Source organism: Pongo abelii, chromosome 18 (genome assembly GCF_028885655.2).
Source record: "Pongo abelii isolate AG06213 chromosome 18, NHGRI_mPonAbe1-v2.0_pri, whole genome shotgun sequence".
NCBI classification, from domain to species: Eukaryota; Metazoa; Chordata; class Mammalia; order Primates; family Hominidae; genus Pongo; species Pongo abelii.
Genome location: NC_072003.2, coordinates 480206 through 495878, shown reverse-complemented (window position 1 = coordinate 495878; position 15673 = coordinate 480206). Strand labels below are relative to the sequence as shown.

The window sequence follows — 15673 nt, the reverse complement described above, 5'->3', positions numbered from 1 at the left end:
GACAGGATCACCAGCAATTCTCTTTAATCCTCTTTCTTTTCCTTCTAAAAGCTTTTGCAAAGTCCAATTTATTTTTACAGTAAATAGATTATCTTTTAAGAAAATGCACTAGCAAGATTGTAGCAAAGTGTGTTTATGCAAACAGGTGGTGCAGAGACAGAGAGGCGGAACTTGTGGGCAGGTGGAGGACCGTCCCAGCTCATGGGCCACGCACAGATGGGAGCACCTCAGTGTTTTCAACCAAGAGAACACAAGTCTCAGGATCCATGTGGCTCCCTCAGGCCCTGGACCCAGGTAGGCAGGACACCCTTGACCATGGGGCAGGGGACATCCCAGCATCGTCTGTACCCCCACCACCTGCGTGGCACCTGGTCCTCAGACACCTGCATGGCACCTGGCCCTCAGACACCTGCGTGGCACCTGGCCCTCCGGCACCTTCGTGGCAGCTCCACGGGCCAGGCCCACTGTCCAGTTGCTCCTGCCCTGGAGTTGGGGCCGTGGGGAGGGAAAGCACAGTAATAGCTGAGTGTTCAGAGGAGGGGCTGGGCTGCAGGCATTGCTGGTTCAGATTGGTGCTCTCCACCTGGCTGTGTGAGGCAGCGGGAAGCAGTGGCCGGAAGATTCCTGCAGGAGTTTCAGAACTTAGTAGCCGGCTGAGGACGGCTTCCTCCTAAAACACCTCGGCTGCCTCAGCCACCCAGCACCTGCCAGAAATGCCGGCAGAGGCCGAGGCCGTTACAGAAGAGCAAGCGCACCAGTGCCCGCCTCCTGCCCAGCCCCACTGGGCAGCACCCATGTGTGGCCAGGCTGGCACAGGGGCCGGGAGGATGGGGACAAAGGAGACGCCAGCCCCATGGGTCCCGCAGAGACCTGCCCATGCAGTGACCAGCGTCCAAGGACACAGATGATCCCAAGAAGCGGGAGTGGTAACTCACCTAGAGCTTAGCAGAGAAGGATGCGAAATCCGCCAGCCCTTTGACATCGTTTGGGAACGTCAACCATGCCCCGCCATCGGCCACCAGCACGGCCCCCGTCACGTAGGAAGCCAGAGGGCTGGCCAGGTAGAGCACGCTGTGGGCAATCTCGGTCTTGTTCCCCAGCCTCTGCAGCGGGCTGGCAGTGACCCTGGTGCTCAGGCTGGCCTGAGGGCCACCTGGAGGGCAGCAGAAGACTCAGGCCCCATGAGCCCCAAGACCCAGCACCCTCCCCTCTCCCCCAGCTCATTCCCTGAGAGGCACCTGGGAACAGCAAGGACACAGTCAGTGTCAGCAAGGCCCAGCATGGAGCAGGATCAGGCCAGACACAGAACATAGTTGCCACCATGGAACCAGCACAGGGCTTTTCAACATACCCCCTGCCAAGGTTCTGGAAGCTTCATGGGCACCCTGTGCCCCAGGGGAGAATATGTGGGAGGCCTGGGCTCCCTGAGAGCCTTACCCAGTCGCCGGAGCCCCTCCGTGCCACTGATGGGGCCAGGGGCGAGGCTGTTGACGCGGATGTTTTGGGGACCCCACTCCACAGCCAAGTGCCGTGTCATCGCGTCTGCATGGGAGAAAATTGGATATGAAGGGGCCGCTCTGCCCTCTGCGAGGGCTCAGGGCCAAGGCCAGGCCTTGCTGCCTGCAGCTGGGCTCAGCTTCACGTGGAGACTGCTGGCCTCCTGGGATGGAAGCAGACGGCCCATTGGGGACCCAGGTGGGCAAACCTGGGCGGGGGGGTGGTCATACCCACAGCGGCCTTGGCGGAGCCTGCGTGCACCTGCAGTGCCTGCCCCCGGTTCCCCAGGGTGGCAGTGATGTTCACAATCACCCCTCCGTGGTCCTGCAACACACAAGGCCCGGGGCAGTGAGCGGGCGGCCGTCAGGGGGAGGCCACGGAACAGTGAGCGGGCGGCCGTGAGGGGGAGGCCACGGGGCAGGGAGCGGGCGGCCGTCAGGGGGAGGCCACGGGGCAGGGAGCGGGCGGCCTAATGGGGAGGCCACGGGGCAGGGAGCGGGCGGCCTAATGGGGAGGCCACGGGGCAGGGAGCGGGCGGCCGTCAGGGGGAGGCCACGGGGCAGGGAGCGGGCGGCCTAATGGGGAGGCCACGGGGCAGGGAGCGGGCGGCCGTCAGGGGGAGGCCACGGGGCAGTGAGCGGGTGGCTGTCAGGGGGAGGCCCCCGCTGGGAGGACACCCACCCGGAAGAACTTCTCGTAGAGCACACGAGACACGTTGAAGGTGCCGCTGGTGTCGATGTCCATCACGGTCTTGAAGGCGTTGAAGGACAAGGCGCCGGCGGGGCACAGGAAGTTCCCGGCTGCACCTGCAGAATGGGAGACCGCAGGAGCTGCTGGAGCCTGGGGAGAGGGATGCCAAGTGGGTGGTGGCCAGGTGGGCAGACGGGAGGGTGCAGGAGGGAGCCCAGGTGCCCTGTCGCACAGGGAGGAGACCCATGCCCTAGGAAAATTTCCAAAATGACCAAAGCAAGATGGGTGTCCTGGCTGCCCTGTGTCCCCGAGAAAAGAAGACATGCTGAGCCCTGGCTCCGAGGTACCTGCGACTGTGGCCTTGTTTGGAAATGGGATGGGTTGCAGAAATAATCGAATTACACTGAAGTCACAACGAATTAGGGGGAGCCCTAAATCCAATGACCGGCATCCTTATAACAAGGAAAGAGGACACACAGACACATGCCACATGAAGACAGTGGCAGACAGAACAGCGACGGTCTCCGAGCCCGGGAGGGCCAAGGGCTATGGCAGTACCGGAAGCCATGCAGAAGGCAGGAACAGGCTCTCCCCCGGGGCCTTCAGAGAGCACAGCTCTGCCAACGCCTTCCCCTTTGGACGTTCTGCCTCCAGAACTGGGAGATTATATTTCGGTTGTTTTAGCCACACAGGTTGTAGTACTCTGTTAGCCCAGGGAAACTAATACACAGGATGTTTTTAAAAGGGAATTTCTGCAGAGCGAAACCAATGTTGGTTCATCAATTGTAACAAACGCAAGATGTTAACAGGGAAAACTGTGTAGGTGGGAGTATGGAATTCCATGTACTATTAATTATTCTATAAACCTAAAACTGTGATTAAAAAAAAATCGGCTGGGCGCGGTGGCTCACGCCGGTAATCCCAGCACTTTGGGAGGCCGAGGCGGGCAGATCACGAGGTCAGGAGATCAAGACCATCCTGGCTAACATGGTGAAACCCCGTCTTTAGTAAAAATACAAAAAGTTAGCCAGGCGTGGTGGCGGGCGCCTGTAGTCCCAGCTACTAGGGGGCTGAGGCAGGAGAATGGCGTGAACCCGGGAGGCAGAGCTTGCGGTGAGCCAAGATTGCACCACTGCACTCCAGCCTGGGCGACAGAGCAAGACTCCATCTCAAAAAATAAAAATAAAAATCAATAAAAATAAAAAATAAAAAAATTAAAATAAAAGCTGGGGGCCGGGCGCGGCAACTCACGCCTGTAATCCCAGCACTTTCGGAGGCCAAGGCAGGCGGACCACCTGAGATCAGGAGTTCGAGACCAGTCTAAACAATATGACGAAACCCCATCTCTACTAAAAATACAAAAATTAGCCAGGTGTGGTGGCGGGCGCCTGTAATCCCAGCTACTCGGGAGGCTGAGACGGGGGAATTGCTTGAACCCGGGAGGCAGAGGGTGCAGTAAGCTGAGATTGCACCACGGTACTCCAGCCTGGGTAACAAGAGCGAAACTCTGTCTAAAAAAAAAAAAAAAAAAGCTAGGCCGGGCTTTTATTTTATTGATGACTCTTGCCTGTAATCCCAGCATTTTGGGAGGCCAAGGCAGGAAGACTGCTTGAGCCTAGAAGTTTGAGACTGGCCTGGGCAACACACAGTAAGACCCTGTCTCTACTAAAAATAAAAAATACAAAAATTAGCCAGGCATGATGGCACACGTCTGTAGTCCCAGCTACTCAGGAGGCTGGGGCAGGAGGATGGCTTGAGCCCAGAAGGTGGAGGCTGCAGTGAGCCATGATCACACCAGCCTGGGTGACAGAGTGAGATGCTGTCTAAAAAAAAAAAAAAAAAAAAAAAAAGGCTATTACTTTTTTTCTAAGAGGGAATTTCAGGACACAAGGGCACCCGACTCTGCCGTTCAGCCGTGTTCATGGCGTCCACTTGGGCCGCAGCTGTGCTGACCTGCTGCCACCCAGAGAAGCTGAGTCAGGCCGGAGACAGAGGGCCAGAGACAGAGGGCTGGAGACAGAGGGACGGAGACGGGGGCCGGAGACAGAGGCCCGGAGACACGGGGCCGGAGACAGGGGGCCGGAGACAGAGGCCCGGAGACAGGGGGCCGGAGACAGGGGGCCGGAGACAGAGGGCCGGAGACAGGGGGCCGGAGACAGAGGGCCGGAGACAGGAGGCCGGAGACAGAGGCGCGGAGACAGGAGGCCGGAGACAGAGGCCCGGAGACAGAGGCCCAGAGACAGAGGCGCGGAGACAGAGGCCTGGAGACAGGGGGCCGGAGACAGAGGCCCGGAGACAGAGGCCCGGAGACAGAGGAGCGGAGACAGAGGCCTGGAGACAGGGGGCCGGAGACAGAGGCCCAGAGACAGAGGCCCAGAGACAGAGGGCCCAGAGACAGAGGGCCGGAGACGGGACCGGAGACAGGGGGCCGGAGACAGAGGCCCGGAGACAGGGGGCCGGAGACAGAGGCCCGGAGACAGGGGGCCGGAGACAGAGGCCCGGAGACAGGGGGCCGGAGACAGAGGCCCGGAGACAGGGGGCCGGAGCCTGAGTCTTGGCCTCAGGTACCTGGATGGGGTGCAGCCCACCCCAGGGCAGGCAGCTAGGTTCCCTGGCACGGTCCCCACCCCAGGACCAGAGTTCTAGGGCCTCCAAACGGTACCACCAACCTGTGAGAAGCCACCAACCTCACTCAGCACCGACTCACAGTTAATGAGAATGTCGATTCTGCCAAACTCCTTCAGAGCCTGGTCCACAGCGGCCACGATAGCTGGGGGTGCTCGGACGTCCATAGAGAGAGGGAGGCAGCGCCGGCCAGTGGCCCCAGCCAGCTTCCTGGCGGCCTGGAAGCCAGGTAAAGAGGCAGACAGCAGCCCTGCAGCCTCGGCCTGGAGAAAAGGCCTTTGGAATCTGCAGAGGACGATGCTTCCGGGTTCCACGGGGACCCTGGGTTTGCTGCTGGACCCCACTCTGGGGAAGCACAGCCTGCGAGTGCCCACGACCCCAGTGGATGTTTGTGGGAACCTGCCACGCTCTCCCCCCACCTGCCACGCTCTCCCCCAACCTGCCACGCTCTCCCCCAACCTGCCACCTGTCCTAGAATCCTCCCTCTGCATTGCCCTCCAGGCCACTGTCACCATGTCCTGCCCCTGCTGCAGAGCAGAGGTGGCACAGGTGAGACTCTCCTCCCAGGAGAGTCTCCTCCCAGCGGGTGGGACGCACGGACCACCTAAATAACCCAGGTGAGCCCAGAGATCTTTCTTGGGGCCACATTACCCCCAAACAGGAAGGTCCCTCCCAGGACCCAATAACTAGATTTTTTCAAAAGTCAAAGATGTCTCTGGGAGGCCACTTACACTGAAGCTCCATATTTAGGATAGGTGCAAGTTTTGGTGCCAGCCGGGCACAGTGGTTCACACCTATAATCCTGGCACTTTGGGAGGTTGAGGTGGGCGGATCACTTGAGGTCAGGAGTTTGAGACCAGCCTGGTCAACATGGTGAAACCCCATCTCTACCAAAAAAATGCAAAAATTAGCCAGGCGTGGTGGCGGGCGCCTGTAGTCCCAGCTACTCCGGAGGCTGAGGCAGGAGAATCGCTTGAACCTGGGAGGCGGAGGCTGCAGTGAGCCAAGATCGCACCACCGCACTCCAGCCTGGGTGACAGAGTGAGACTCCCGTCTCAAAAAAAAAGTTTTGGTGCCAACATCCCCTTAGCCTCTGGACCCTCCTGGCCCAGGCCCAGCACCCCCACAGCCACCCGCACAGGGGACCATGGGAGAGGCCCTCTCACCGTCAGCACTCGCGGCAGGCTCCTACTGGCAATCACCGTATGGCAGCCGTGCCTGCAAAACCAGAAGCAGGTGTGAGGACAATGTGGGAGAGGGGCACTCCCAGGGGGCATCTGCCCAGCTGCTGGGCAGGAGTCTCTCAGGCGGAAGTACCAGTCCAGGGCTGAAGGCCCGGCTGGCAGAGGGCACAGGAGCGTGAACAGGACTGAGGAACTCTGGAGGGACCTCAGGTGGTGCCCACCCCGGGGTTTCTGGCATGGGACATCCCACCGCACAGGCCTGTGGGTCCTGCCCCAAACACCAGGTACAGAGACAGCTGTGAGCCACAGAGGCCCAGCCCACACATCTGCCTGGGGCCTGCTGGGCCCACATCCTCCACCCCCTTCTCCCTGTGGGGCTGGCGTGGAGGACCGTTCTGAAGCGGGGTGCTCCCTGCTCCCCTTCCTGACCACGTGGATGCGAATCCACCACGTTGGCCTCTGTGAACCCCGGTTCCAGGAATGCCGCTAGGATTTCCACCTTTATCTACTGTTCTTGCGAAAGAGCACAAAGTTAAGTCCTGCCCTTAGGTCAAAACAACCTTGATGTTCTCCGAAACGAATTCCTACACACTCCCTCTGAAGCGGGACCCCTTTCCCTGTGGTATAGAAGCCCTGGGCCTGAGGGTAACAGCATGGAGACGCCTGTCTCACAGCCACCCAAGACTACGCTTCTGCCCATAAATTCCCCGGGAAAATCACCCGACACGGACAAACGGGATCTGTCTGCCTTGTTCTTTGGTTTCTCGGCTCTTCTGGTTCGGGGGTTGCTTGCCCACAATAACCATAAAGGTAGCTACCCCTGCCAGGCAGGTCCCACTGGAGCTGCAATGTCCCATCTGGTCCTCAGATGCCCTGAGCACAGAGCCACCAGTGGAACGGCCAAATCTCTTCCTGTGGGACTCACCTTTCTGGTCTGAAAAGCAGGGGCCTCAGCGGAACTGAGGAAGGGTCCCTCACCCCCACCCCAGCCTAACTCTAGCCACTGTCAGGTGGGATAAGTTGCTGACCCTGGCCTGAAGCCACATAATTGTGTCCCAAGAGAAAATGTGCTCTGCAGGGCGCCAGCCCTGGGGCCTGACACAGCCCTGACTCTCGAGGTCCCAGCAGGCCCCAGACCAGAGCCACACAATCTCCACTGACCTGTAGGAGCCTCGAAGTCCTGACTCTCCCCAGGGCAATCCTAGACCCCTCCCCAGTCCCTCTGGCAGGCACCTGGATCCTGTCGGGTAGCTGAGCAGGGGACATCTACCTCCCACCAACGTCTTGCCAGGGGTCAGGCATCCAGCAGGGCCCAGGCAGGGAGAAGCGAGGAGCAGGGAAGGGACACAGAGCAGTCTCACCGCATGAAAATCTCAGCAATCCGGAACCCAATCCCAGAGCCGCCACCTGTGATGAAGGCCACTTTGTCCCTGAGAATAAAAAAGGAGGCTCTTTTAAAAGAGCCCTATTGGGCCGGGCCGGTGGCTCCCAGCACTTTGGAAGGCCAAGGTGGGTGGGCCACAAGATCAGGAAATCGAGACCAGCTTGGACAATATGGTAAAACCCTGTCTATACTAAAAATACAAAAATCAGCTGGGCGTGGTAGTGGGTGCCTGTAATCCCAGCTACTTGGGCGGCTGAGGCAGGAGAATAGCTTGAACCCGGGAGGCGGATGCTGCAGTGAGCTGAGATCGCACCACTGCACTCCAGCCTGGGCAAAAGAGCGAGACTCCATCTCAAAAAATATGTATAAATAAAATAAAATAAAAATAAATAAAAAATAAAAGAGCCCTGTTAAAATACACCCCCCATATTGCTATACGATAATGATTTAAAAGGAAAATTCGGCCGGGTGCCGTGGCTCACACCTGTAATCACAGCACTTTAGGAGGCCAAGGCGGGCGGATCACCTGAGGTCGGGAGTTCGAGACCAGCCTGACCAACATGGAGAAACCCCGTCTCTACTAAAAATACAAAAAATTAGCCGGGTGTGGTGGCGCATGCCTGTAATCCCAGCTACTCGGGAGGCTGAGGTAGAAGAATCACTTGAACCTGGGAGGCGGACGTTGTGGTGAGCCGAGATCACGCCACTGCACTCCAGCCTGGGTGACAACAGCAAAACATGGTCTTCAAAAATAAATAAATAAATAAATAAAATGAAAATTCATAAAGTTATAGTATTTTTTTATTTTTTTAATTTTTTTTGAGATGGAGTCTCGCTCTGTCGCCCAGGCTGGAGTGCAGTGGCACGATCTAGGCTCACTGCAAACTCCGCCTCCCGGGTTCACGCCATTCTCCTGCCTCAGCCTCCCGAGTAGCTGGGACTACAGGCGCCCGCCACGATGCCCGGCTAATTTTTTTGTATTTTTTAGTAGAGACGAGGTTTCACCGTGTTAGCCAGGATGGTCTCGATCTCCTGACCTCGTGATCCACCCGCCTCTGCCTCCCAAAGTGCTGGGATTACAGGCATGAGCCACCACACCAGGCCTATTTATTTATTTTGAGACAGGTTCTTGCTACGTTGTCCAGGCTGGAGTGCAGTGGCACCATCACGGCTCACTGCCGCCTTGACCTCTTGGGCAAGAAGGATCCTCCTGCTTCAGCCTCCCAAGTAGCTGGGACTACAGGTGCATGCCAGCGTGCCCAGCTAATTTTTCATCTATTTTTCTAGAGAGGGGTATCGTTTTGTTGCTCAGGCTGGTCCTGAACTTGTGCTGACACAAACTTGCAAAGTGCAGTGGGGGAAAGTGTATTTTGTTGTCTTTTGACAAAAATTGACAGAAGTAGATAGAAGAGAGAAAAATACCCTGGCTTAAACAAGATAGAGGTTATAATTTCCTCTCTCCTAAGCCCTGCATGGCACTAATATCAAATATGATTCCTGAGATTCAGCAAGCTAGGTCAGGATAATATGGCTTTTTTATTTATTAGAGATTTTCTTGTACGTATTAAATGTGTACTGATTGGTATGACTGGCACAAATTGTACCAGATGGATGGCAATCTCCTACTTTTGCAGAGCTCCAAGTTGCCTTTCCTATTCTTAATTATTAAAGATTAATTTTGGGCCAGGTGCAGTGTCTCACTCCTGTAATCCCAGCACTTTGGGAAGCCGAGGCAGGTGGATCATCTGAGGCCAGGAGTTCCAGACCAGCCTGACCAACACGGTGAAACCTCACCTCTACTAGAAATACAATTAGCCCAGCGTGGTGGCGTGCACCTATAGTCCCACTTGGGCGCACTGAGGCTGAAGCAGGAGAATTGGGAGGCTGAGGCAGAAGAATTGCTTGAACCCAGAATGAGACTCCGTTTCAAAAAGAAATTTTTTTTACTGCAGAACACTCAAAGAGAATTGTCAATACCTGTCCTTGGAGAACATAATTTAAAAAAATTTTTTTTTCTTTTTTTGACATGGAGTTTCACTCTTGCTGCCCAGTGCAATGGCGCAATCTTGGCTCACTGCAACCTCCACCTCCCGAGTTCAAGCGATTCTCCTGCCTCGGCCTCCCAAGTAGTTGGGATTACAGGTGTGCACCACCACACCCGGCTAATTTTTTGTATTTTTAGCAGAGACGGGGTTTCACCATGTTGGCCAGGCTGGTCTCGAACTCCGGACCTCAGGTGATCTACCCACCTCGGCCTCCCAAAGCGCTGGGATTACAGACGTGAGCCACTGCTCCTGGCAAAAGATCAAAATTTTAATAGAAACTTGAAAATGTTGCCAATCGAAAAAAAGAAAAGGAAAAAAAAAACAAAAGGATCCGCCCATTAGCCGAGTGAGGGCAGGTGACCGGGGAGGATCGACCTTTGCCCGGGCTGCCTTCTCTTGTGAACACCAAGGCGTTTGCAGGAAAATGAAGAGCTGCTGGGCAAAACCTGGCATTCCTGGGCCTTCTGGGTCTTCCGGAAAAATGATTTCAACCTAAAATTTTCTGTTAAGAAAGAGGCCAGGTTGGGCCGGGCTCGGTGGCTCAAGCCTGTAAATCCCAGCACTTTGGGAAGCCGAGGCGGGTGGATCACCTGAGGTCAGGAGTTCGAGAAGAGCCTGACCAACACGGTGACACCCCCTCTCTACTAAAAATACAAAAAATTAGCCGGGCTGAGGCAGGAGAATCGCTGGAACCCGGGAGGCACAGGTTGCAGTGAGCGGAGATCGTGCCACTGCACTCCAGCCTGGGTGACAGAGCGAGATTCCGTCTCAAAAAAAAAAAAAAAAAAAAGAAAAAAGAAAGAAAGGAGCCGGGCGAGACAGGTTTCCTAACACACGAGCCCTTGGGGACCACGTGGGGACGCCGGCGCCCGCGGACCGGACCCTGCACCGAGGCTGCGCCCGCTTCCCAGGCCCCGCTCACCGCAGCAGGTCCGGGCAGAAGAGGTGGCGGTACGCGGGGAGACAGTCGTCCCCCTCCACGTCGGGCGGCGGCTGGGCCATGGCGCTCGCCTCGGGGACTGCGGGGACAACGGGCGAGAGCTGCCTCAGCCTCCAGGACCCGGCGCGCAGCTGCGAACTCTCCTGGAACCGGGAGCCCCGCCCCACTCCCCGGACGCCCCGCCCCTCCTCTGATGGCTTCCCGGAGGCCCCGCCCCTCCCCCAATTCTCCCCGGAAGCCCCGCCCCCGCGCGCGGCCTGCTGGGACTGGAAGTCGGCGCGCGAGGCGCAGGCGCAGGCGCAGGCGCAGTGCGGGGCGGGGGGGGCGGTTCCCGCGGCGGAAGCCCGGCGGTCTGCGGGTGTCCTCCGTGAGTTTTTTTCACAAGTATTCGGCGTCAGCGCCGCGTTCAGAGCCTCCAAGACTTGTGGGATAGGATACCCCTGGCTCCTGGGTCCAGGCCAGGCTCGCAGCCTCTGGGCTCCCCGTTCGCCTCCCCGTAAGCCTCCCCGTAAACACCGTGGGGAGGGCCGGGGCCCAGGAAAGCGCGGCCGGCCCCGCGCCGCTTCCCAAAATGACCCGTTTTGAGGCCAATAAAGAAGGGTCCGGGGCCGGGCGGGGTGGCTCACACTTGTAATCCTAGCACTTTGGGAGGCCGAGGCGGGCGGGTCACGAGGTCAGGAGTTCGAGACCATCCTGGACAACATGGTGAAACCCCGTCTTTACTAAAAATACAGAAATTAGCCGGGCGTTGTGGCTGGTGCCTGTAGTCCCATCTACTCAGGAGGCTGAGGCAGGAGAATCGCTTGAACCCGGGAGGCGGAGGTTGCAGTGAGCCGAGATCTCGCCACTACACTCTATCCTGGGCGACAGAGCGAGACTCCGTCTCAAAAAAAAAAAGGGGCCCGGTACTTCTGTTCCGCGTGGGGGCCCGGGCGGGGCTATGCCGCGAACCCAGGACGGGGCGCCCCGCCCGCACCACTGTTGGAAGACGGGGGTCCGCGACGGCCACGGGGGAAAAACATGCAGGGCCGCTCCTGAGCTGGACACACCCGCGGGCCAGCGGCTTCAGGGGCGTGATAGAGCCGCCACCGCTACAGTAAAGGCTGCCAGGCTCTTTCTGCGCTGGGTGGCCTCAGTCCGCCGGCCCCTTTCTGCCCCTTCCCGGGGAAGGCAGCTCCTCCTTTGGCGGGATCACAGCACCGGCTCGCGCCTAGCTTGGGTTCTCCGGATTGCAGGCTGGTGGTCTCTGGACCCCTGCCTGGCTCATACATCCAACAACGTTATGGAACTAGGTGTGCAAAACTTCATCTTTACTGTTCAACTCCTTACAACTTGCATAAAAGCGTCATTTCTACCTCAGAGTTGGCGGAAGTCATAATTAGTGTACCACCCATCTGCTGGGCACAGTGAATTTTAATGCCTCCCCTTTAGAGGAGAGATTACGATAACGTGAAGACCCCCCCACCACAAAGGTTGTCCGGCACTCTGGTGCAAAAAGGATTGGTCCAATCTTGTGCTGGCTTGGGGTACAGAAAGGCACTGAAGTTGGTGGCTCAAACTCCTCTGGGCTGGGGTGGGGCAGAGGTGAACAGGAAAGTAAGTGGTTTGGGACAGGCAGGTTTGGATGTGGGCTTGGGTTCTTGCTGATGGAGGTAGTTGGTCCTGCGTGGGGGATGGGGTGGTAAGGGCAGCTTGAGCCTCAGGCTGGGTGGATGCTGCTGTGCTGGCCCCCGTCTGCCCAGCTCACCAGCTCACTGCTCTGGAACCACAGCTGGATCTCCCGCTGGGCCCCCTCCACGGAGTCGCTGGCGTGGATGACGTTCCTGTGCCAGGACAGGAGCAATGTGAGGCTCAGGCTTCATGTGCACCCTGAGGAGTCCCAGGGACCACCTGCTGCTCCCCTGTTGCCCTCTGTCTAGGGGAGCAAGCCTGTGACTGCAGACAGGGAAGGAGTAACAGTGGAGCTGGGAAACCGGGTTCCAGCCTGGCCTCGGCCTCTTACAGCCTCGTGGACCCGCCCAGGCCCCAGCTTTTGGGAGCCTCATTTCCCCCAAAGTTGCCCCTTGCCAACCCCTTGGGGTGTCAGGTAACAGGCAACGATGGCACGGTACACACAACACAAAGGGAACACCTCATTGCCCTGTGTGCCCTGGGAGAACGCAGCTCTCACCAGTGTGAGCTGTCACGTCCCACTTGGCTTCATCCTAGCACAGCAAGACAGCCAGGTCTCGTGGATCTGCCACCACCCCAAGTGATGGCCCTCCTTGCCCCCAGCAGCAGCCTGGTGTATCAGGACCCCCGTACCTGCTGATGTGGACGCTGAAGTCACCCCTTATGGTTCCTGGGGCAGCCTCAGCCGAGTCGGTGTGTCCAATCATGGCCCTCGAGGCGCGGACAACATTGTACCCTTCCCAGACCTGCAGCGAGAGATAATGGTTGGGGAGAAGTGGGGAACACCAAGGGCCCCTGGGCTCAATCCAGGGCCCCTCCCTTTGCTGGGGGGAAAGACACACCCACACGCCCTTTACCCATAGGCCCTCCCACCACCCCTGCCCTGCCGTACCATGGCCACCACAGGCCCAGAGCTCATGTAGCGGATGAGGGCAGGGTAGAAGGGCTTCCTCCGCAGGTCCTGGTAGTGCTCGGCAAGGACGCTCTCTGGTGCCTGGGTGGCATTAGAGGGAAGGAGGAGGAGCCGCAGAGAGTAAACCTGGGCACTAGCACAGCAGCTGTGATGCCCTGACCTCAGGCACCTTGCAGATAACACCAGCATGGGCAGCACCCCTACCGCAGAATAGATCCCTACTGCCCCTTCAACTGCCAAAGCCAGGCCCTGCCCCAGCGCTGGCTGGGATGTGAAAGACTGAGAAGGATCCCCCAACCCCGTCCCCACAGGGATACCCACAAGCCCAGAGCCCCACTACCTGCAGCATCTTCATCCCCACCAGTGTGAAGCCCCGCCTCTCAAAGCGCTGGATCACGTCCCCAACGAGCCGCCGTTGCACGCCATCTGGCTTCACTGCCACCAGGGTCCGCTCCCGGGTCCAGGAGGGCCCTCCTTTAAAAGGCAAGGGGTCAGAGGCACTGCCACCTCACCTTTCACGTCCCCACCATCCGGGTTTCCCAGCCGGAGCCCAGGGGTCACCAGGCTTCAGGGTGTCTGCCCCTAAGCAGGGCACTCTGGAAGGGATAAGGATGGTGCCCACAGCCAGAAACGCCCCCATGATAGTCCCTGTCAGGGACACCCAAGGCAATGTGTCCCCAGGGCTTCTAGCCTCTCCCAGGGGCCATGGCTCCTCCCAGCAGAGGCAGAAGCTGCCTGAGATCGCCCCGAGGTTCAGGGAGGCACTGCCCAGCTCAGGGACCACCCCGAGGTCCAGGGAGGCAAAGCCCAGCTCAGGGACCACCTCAAGGTCCAGGGAGGGACAGGCCAGCCCAGCGACCACCCTGAGGTCCATGGAGGCACAGCCCAGCTCAGCAACCACCCTGAGGTCCATGGAGGCACAGCCCAGCTCAGGGACCACCCTGAGGTCCACGGAGGCACAGCCCAGCTCAGTGGCCGCAGGGAAGTCTGGAGATCCTGCAAAACTCCAGCCTCACTTTTGACTCCAGCCCTTCTGGATGACGACACACATGGTCTGAAGCCCAGGCTTTCCACATGAGGAAGGACCCAGAGCCCACCCTGTGTCTGAGGTGAAGGAGTGGCAGGGAACCAGGGTGAAACACACTTTCCCCACCAGGTGAGCCCTGGAAACAGGGACAAAAGGGGCCTGAAGATTGAAGAGGGAAGGTAGCAGGATTCTGCCCGAGCCAGGAGACGGGGCCTGTGCTGCTGTGGAGTTTCAAGGCCTGTGCTTCCAGACCCAGAGTCAGCACTGAGCTCCGCCCCAGCCGTCCTCCTCTGGAGGGGACGCTGCCAGGGAAACAGAAGACGTCCTCACCCTCCTACAGTCCCAGGCTGCTCCAGAGCCAAGCTACCCTCCGGCATCGGGTCCCTGGTTTCCAGAGGAGCCCAGACCCTGTATGACCCACAGAGAGGCTGGACAGAGCCAAAGGGGCCCCGCCAGGCCAGGAGGAAGACCCCCTGGTTGGTTTGTTCCCCCAAAACCCAGTTCGCAGGGCGCCTTGTGTAGCCTGGGGCTCTGCTGCGGCTGGTGCGGGCATTGTAGGCGGCGGCTCACTTTTCAGAGCCGATGGAGGGAGCCCTGGGACATGGATCGTCCTGTGAGGTGGCAGCTGGGGGGGCCGGGCAGCGGCGGGGCCGGGGACTTGGGGCCTGACGTCCCAGTCAGATTCTGGCCTAACTCGGCCTTCAGCGAACGCCCCAGCGGAGCGGCTCCCCATCCCTCCCACCCCCTCACCCCCACCCCCCGACTCCCTCACCCCCCCACATCCCCCACCCCCACCCCGGCCGGGAGACCCCTCACCGCCTCTGCCTTCCTTTCGCTCCCGGGCCCTCGGTCGCCCCGGACCCGCCCAGGCTGCCAACTCGCCGGGCGCCTGCAGCCTGGGGCCTGGGGAGGCGAGAAGGAGCCGCAGAGCCGGCCGGGCACTGGAGGGGCGTGCGGGTGCAAGCCGGCGCCTTCCCCAACTCGGACGGACCCCGCAGCCCGCGACCCCAGGCCTCTGGGGGAGTCGGACCCCGGCCCGCACGTGCGCGGACAAAGGCCGAGCGGCGCGCGCCCCTTCCGCCCCCCGTGTCCCCGCCGGGGCGCGCGGCCCCACTCACCCGAGCTGTGCCGCGCTAGCAGGCTCGGGCCCTGGGCCCGCGGGCCGCAGCGCAGCCCCTGCAGCGCGGAGCGCCAGAAGAGGCCGCCCATGACGCCCGGCCCGCGGGCCGCTGTGGGCGCGAGGAGAGGGCGCGGAGGGCGGTGCCAGCCCCAGACCCGCCCCCGCCCGCCGGGGAGCCCCCGCGCCGACGCTGTCCGCAGCCCCCCACCGCCCCGGACCCCCGTGGCCCGGCGCTCACGGGGCGCGTGGAAATGTTCAACGCCAATTTCTGTTAAAATCAGAAGAAAAAACAAAATAATAATGAATCCTTCTCGAATTGCATTCGTCTTTATACCGACGCAACCGTTAACTATCGTTTTAACGCTTTCCCACGGAGGAAGGCCCACTCGGGAGGCTGAGGCAGGAGGATCGCTTGAGCCCAGGAGATTGAGGCTGCAGTGAGCTGTGACTGCACCGCTGCACTCCGGCCTGGGCCATAGAGCAAGACTCTGTCTCAAAAATAAATCCACGGACCAAAAGGAGGTCTAGAAGCCCTGGTCTGAGCCCCCTCCAATGGAGGGTGAAATTCCCACGTGAG

At 59.3% G+C, this 15673-nt stretch overlaps 2 protein-coding genes across 11 annotated transcripts; both read right to left on the bottom strand.

Annotated features, from left to right (window-relative positions):
• Positions 1-10591, bottom strand: DECR2 (2,4-dienoyl-CoA reductase 2). 7 transcript variants are annotated; one of them, XM_054533047.2, is made up of 10 exons: positions 10348-10540; positions 9630-9674; positions 7358-7426; positions 5979-6030; positions 4895-5075; positions 2179-2337; positions 1728-1821; positions 1438-1542; positions 936-1153; positions 8-624 (listed from the first exon to the last, which is right to left on the bottom strand). In XM_054533047.2, exons 3-9 carry the CDS (start codon positions 7360-7362, stop codon positions 943-945), a joined length of 807 nt encoding a protein of 268 aa, XP_054389022.1. In that variant the 5' UTR covers positions 7363-7426; positions 9630-9674; positions 10348-10540; the 3' UTR covers positions 8-624; positions 936-942.
• Positions 10592-11654: 1063 nt separating this feature from the next.
• NME4 (NME/NM23 nucleoside diphosphate kinase 4) lies at positions 11655-15248 on the bottom strand. Of its 4 annotated transcripts, XM_024233315.3 has the most exons (6): positions 15095-15243; positions 13290-13423; positions 12929-13030; positions 12670-12782; positions 12113-12188; positions 11761-11933 (listed from the first exon to the last, which is right to left on the bottom strand). In XM_024233315.3, exons 1-6 carry the CDS (start codon positions 15183-15185, stop codon positions 11919-11921), a joined length of 531 nt encoding a protein of 176 aa, XP_024089083.1. In that variant the 5' UTR covers positions 15186-15243; the 3' UTR covers positions 11761-11918. The 4 variants fall into 4 exon arrangements, with proteins under 4 accessions (XP_063573201.1, XP_024089083.1, XP_024089082.1 ...); XM_024233314.3 differs by having other exon boundaries at positions 11761-12188; positions 15095-15248; XM_054533265.2 differs by lacking the exon at positions 15095-15243 and adding an exon at positions 14793-15046 and having other exon boundaries at positions 11761-12188.
• Positions 15249-15673: the final 425 nt, after the last annotated feature.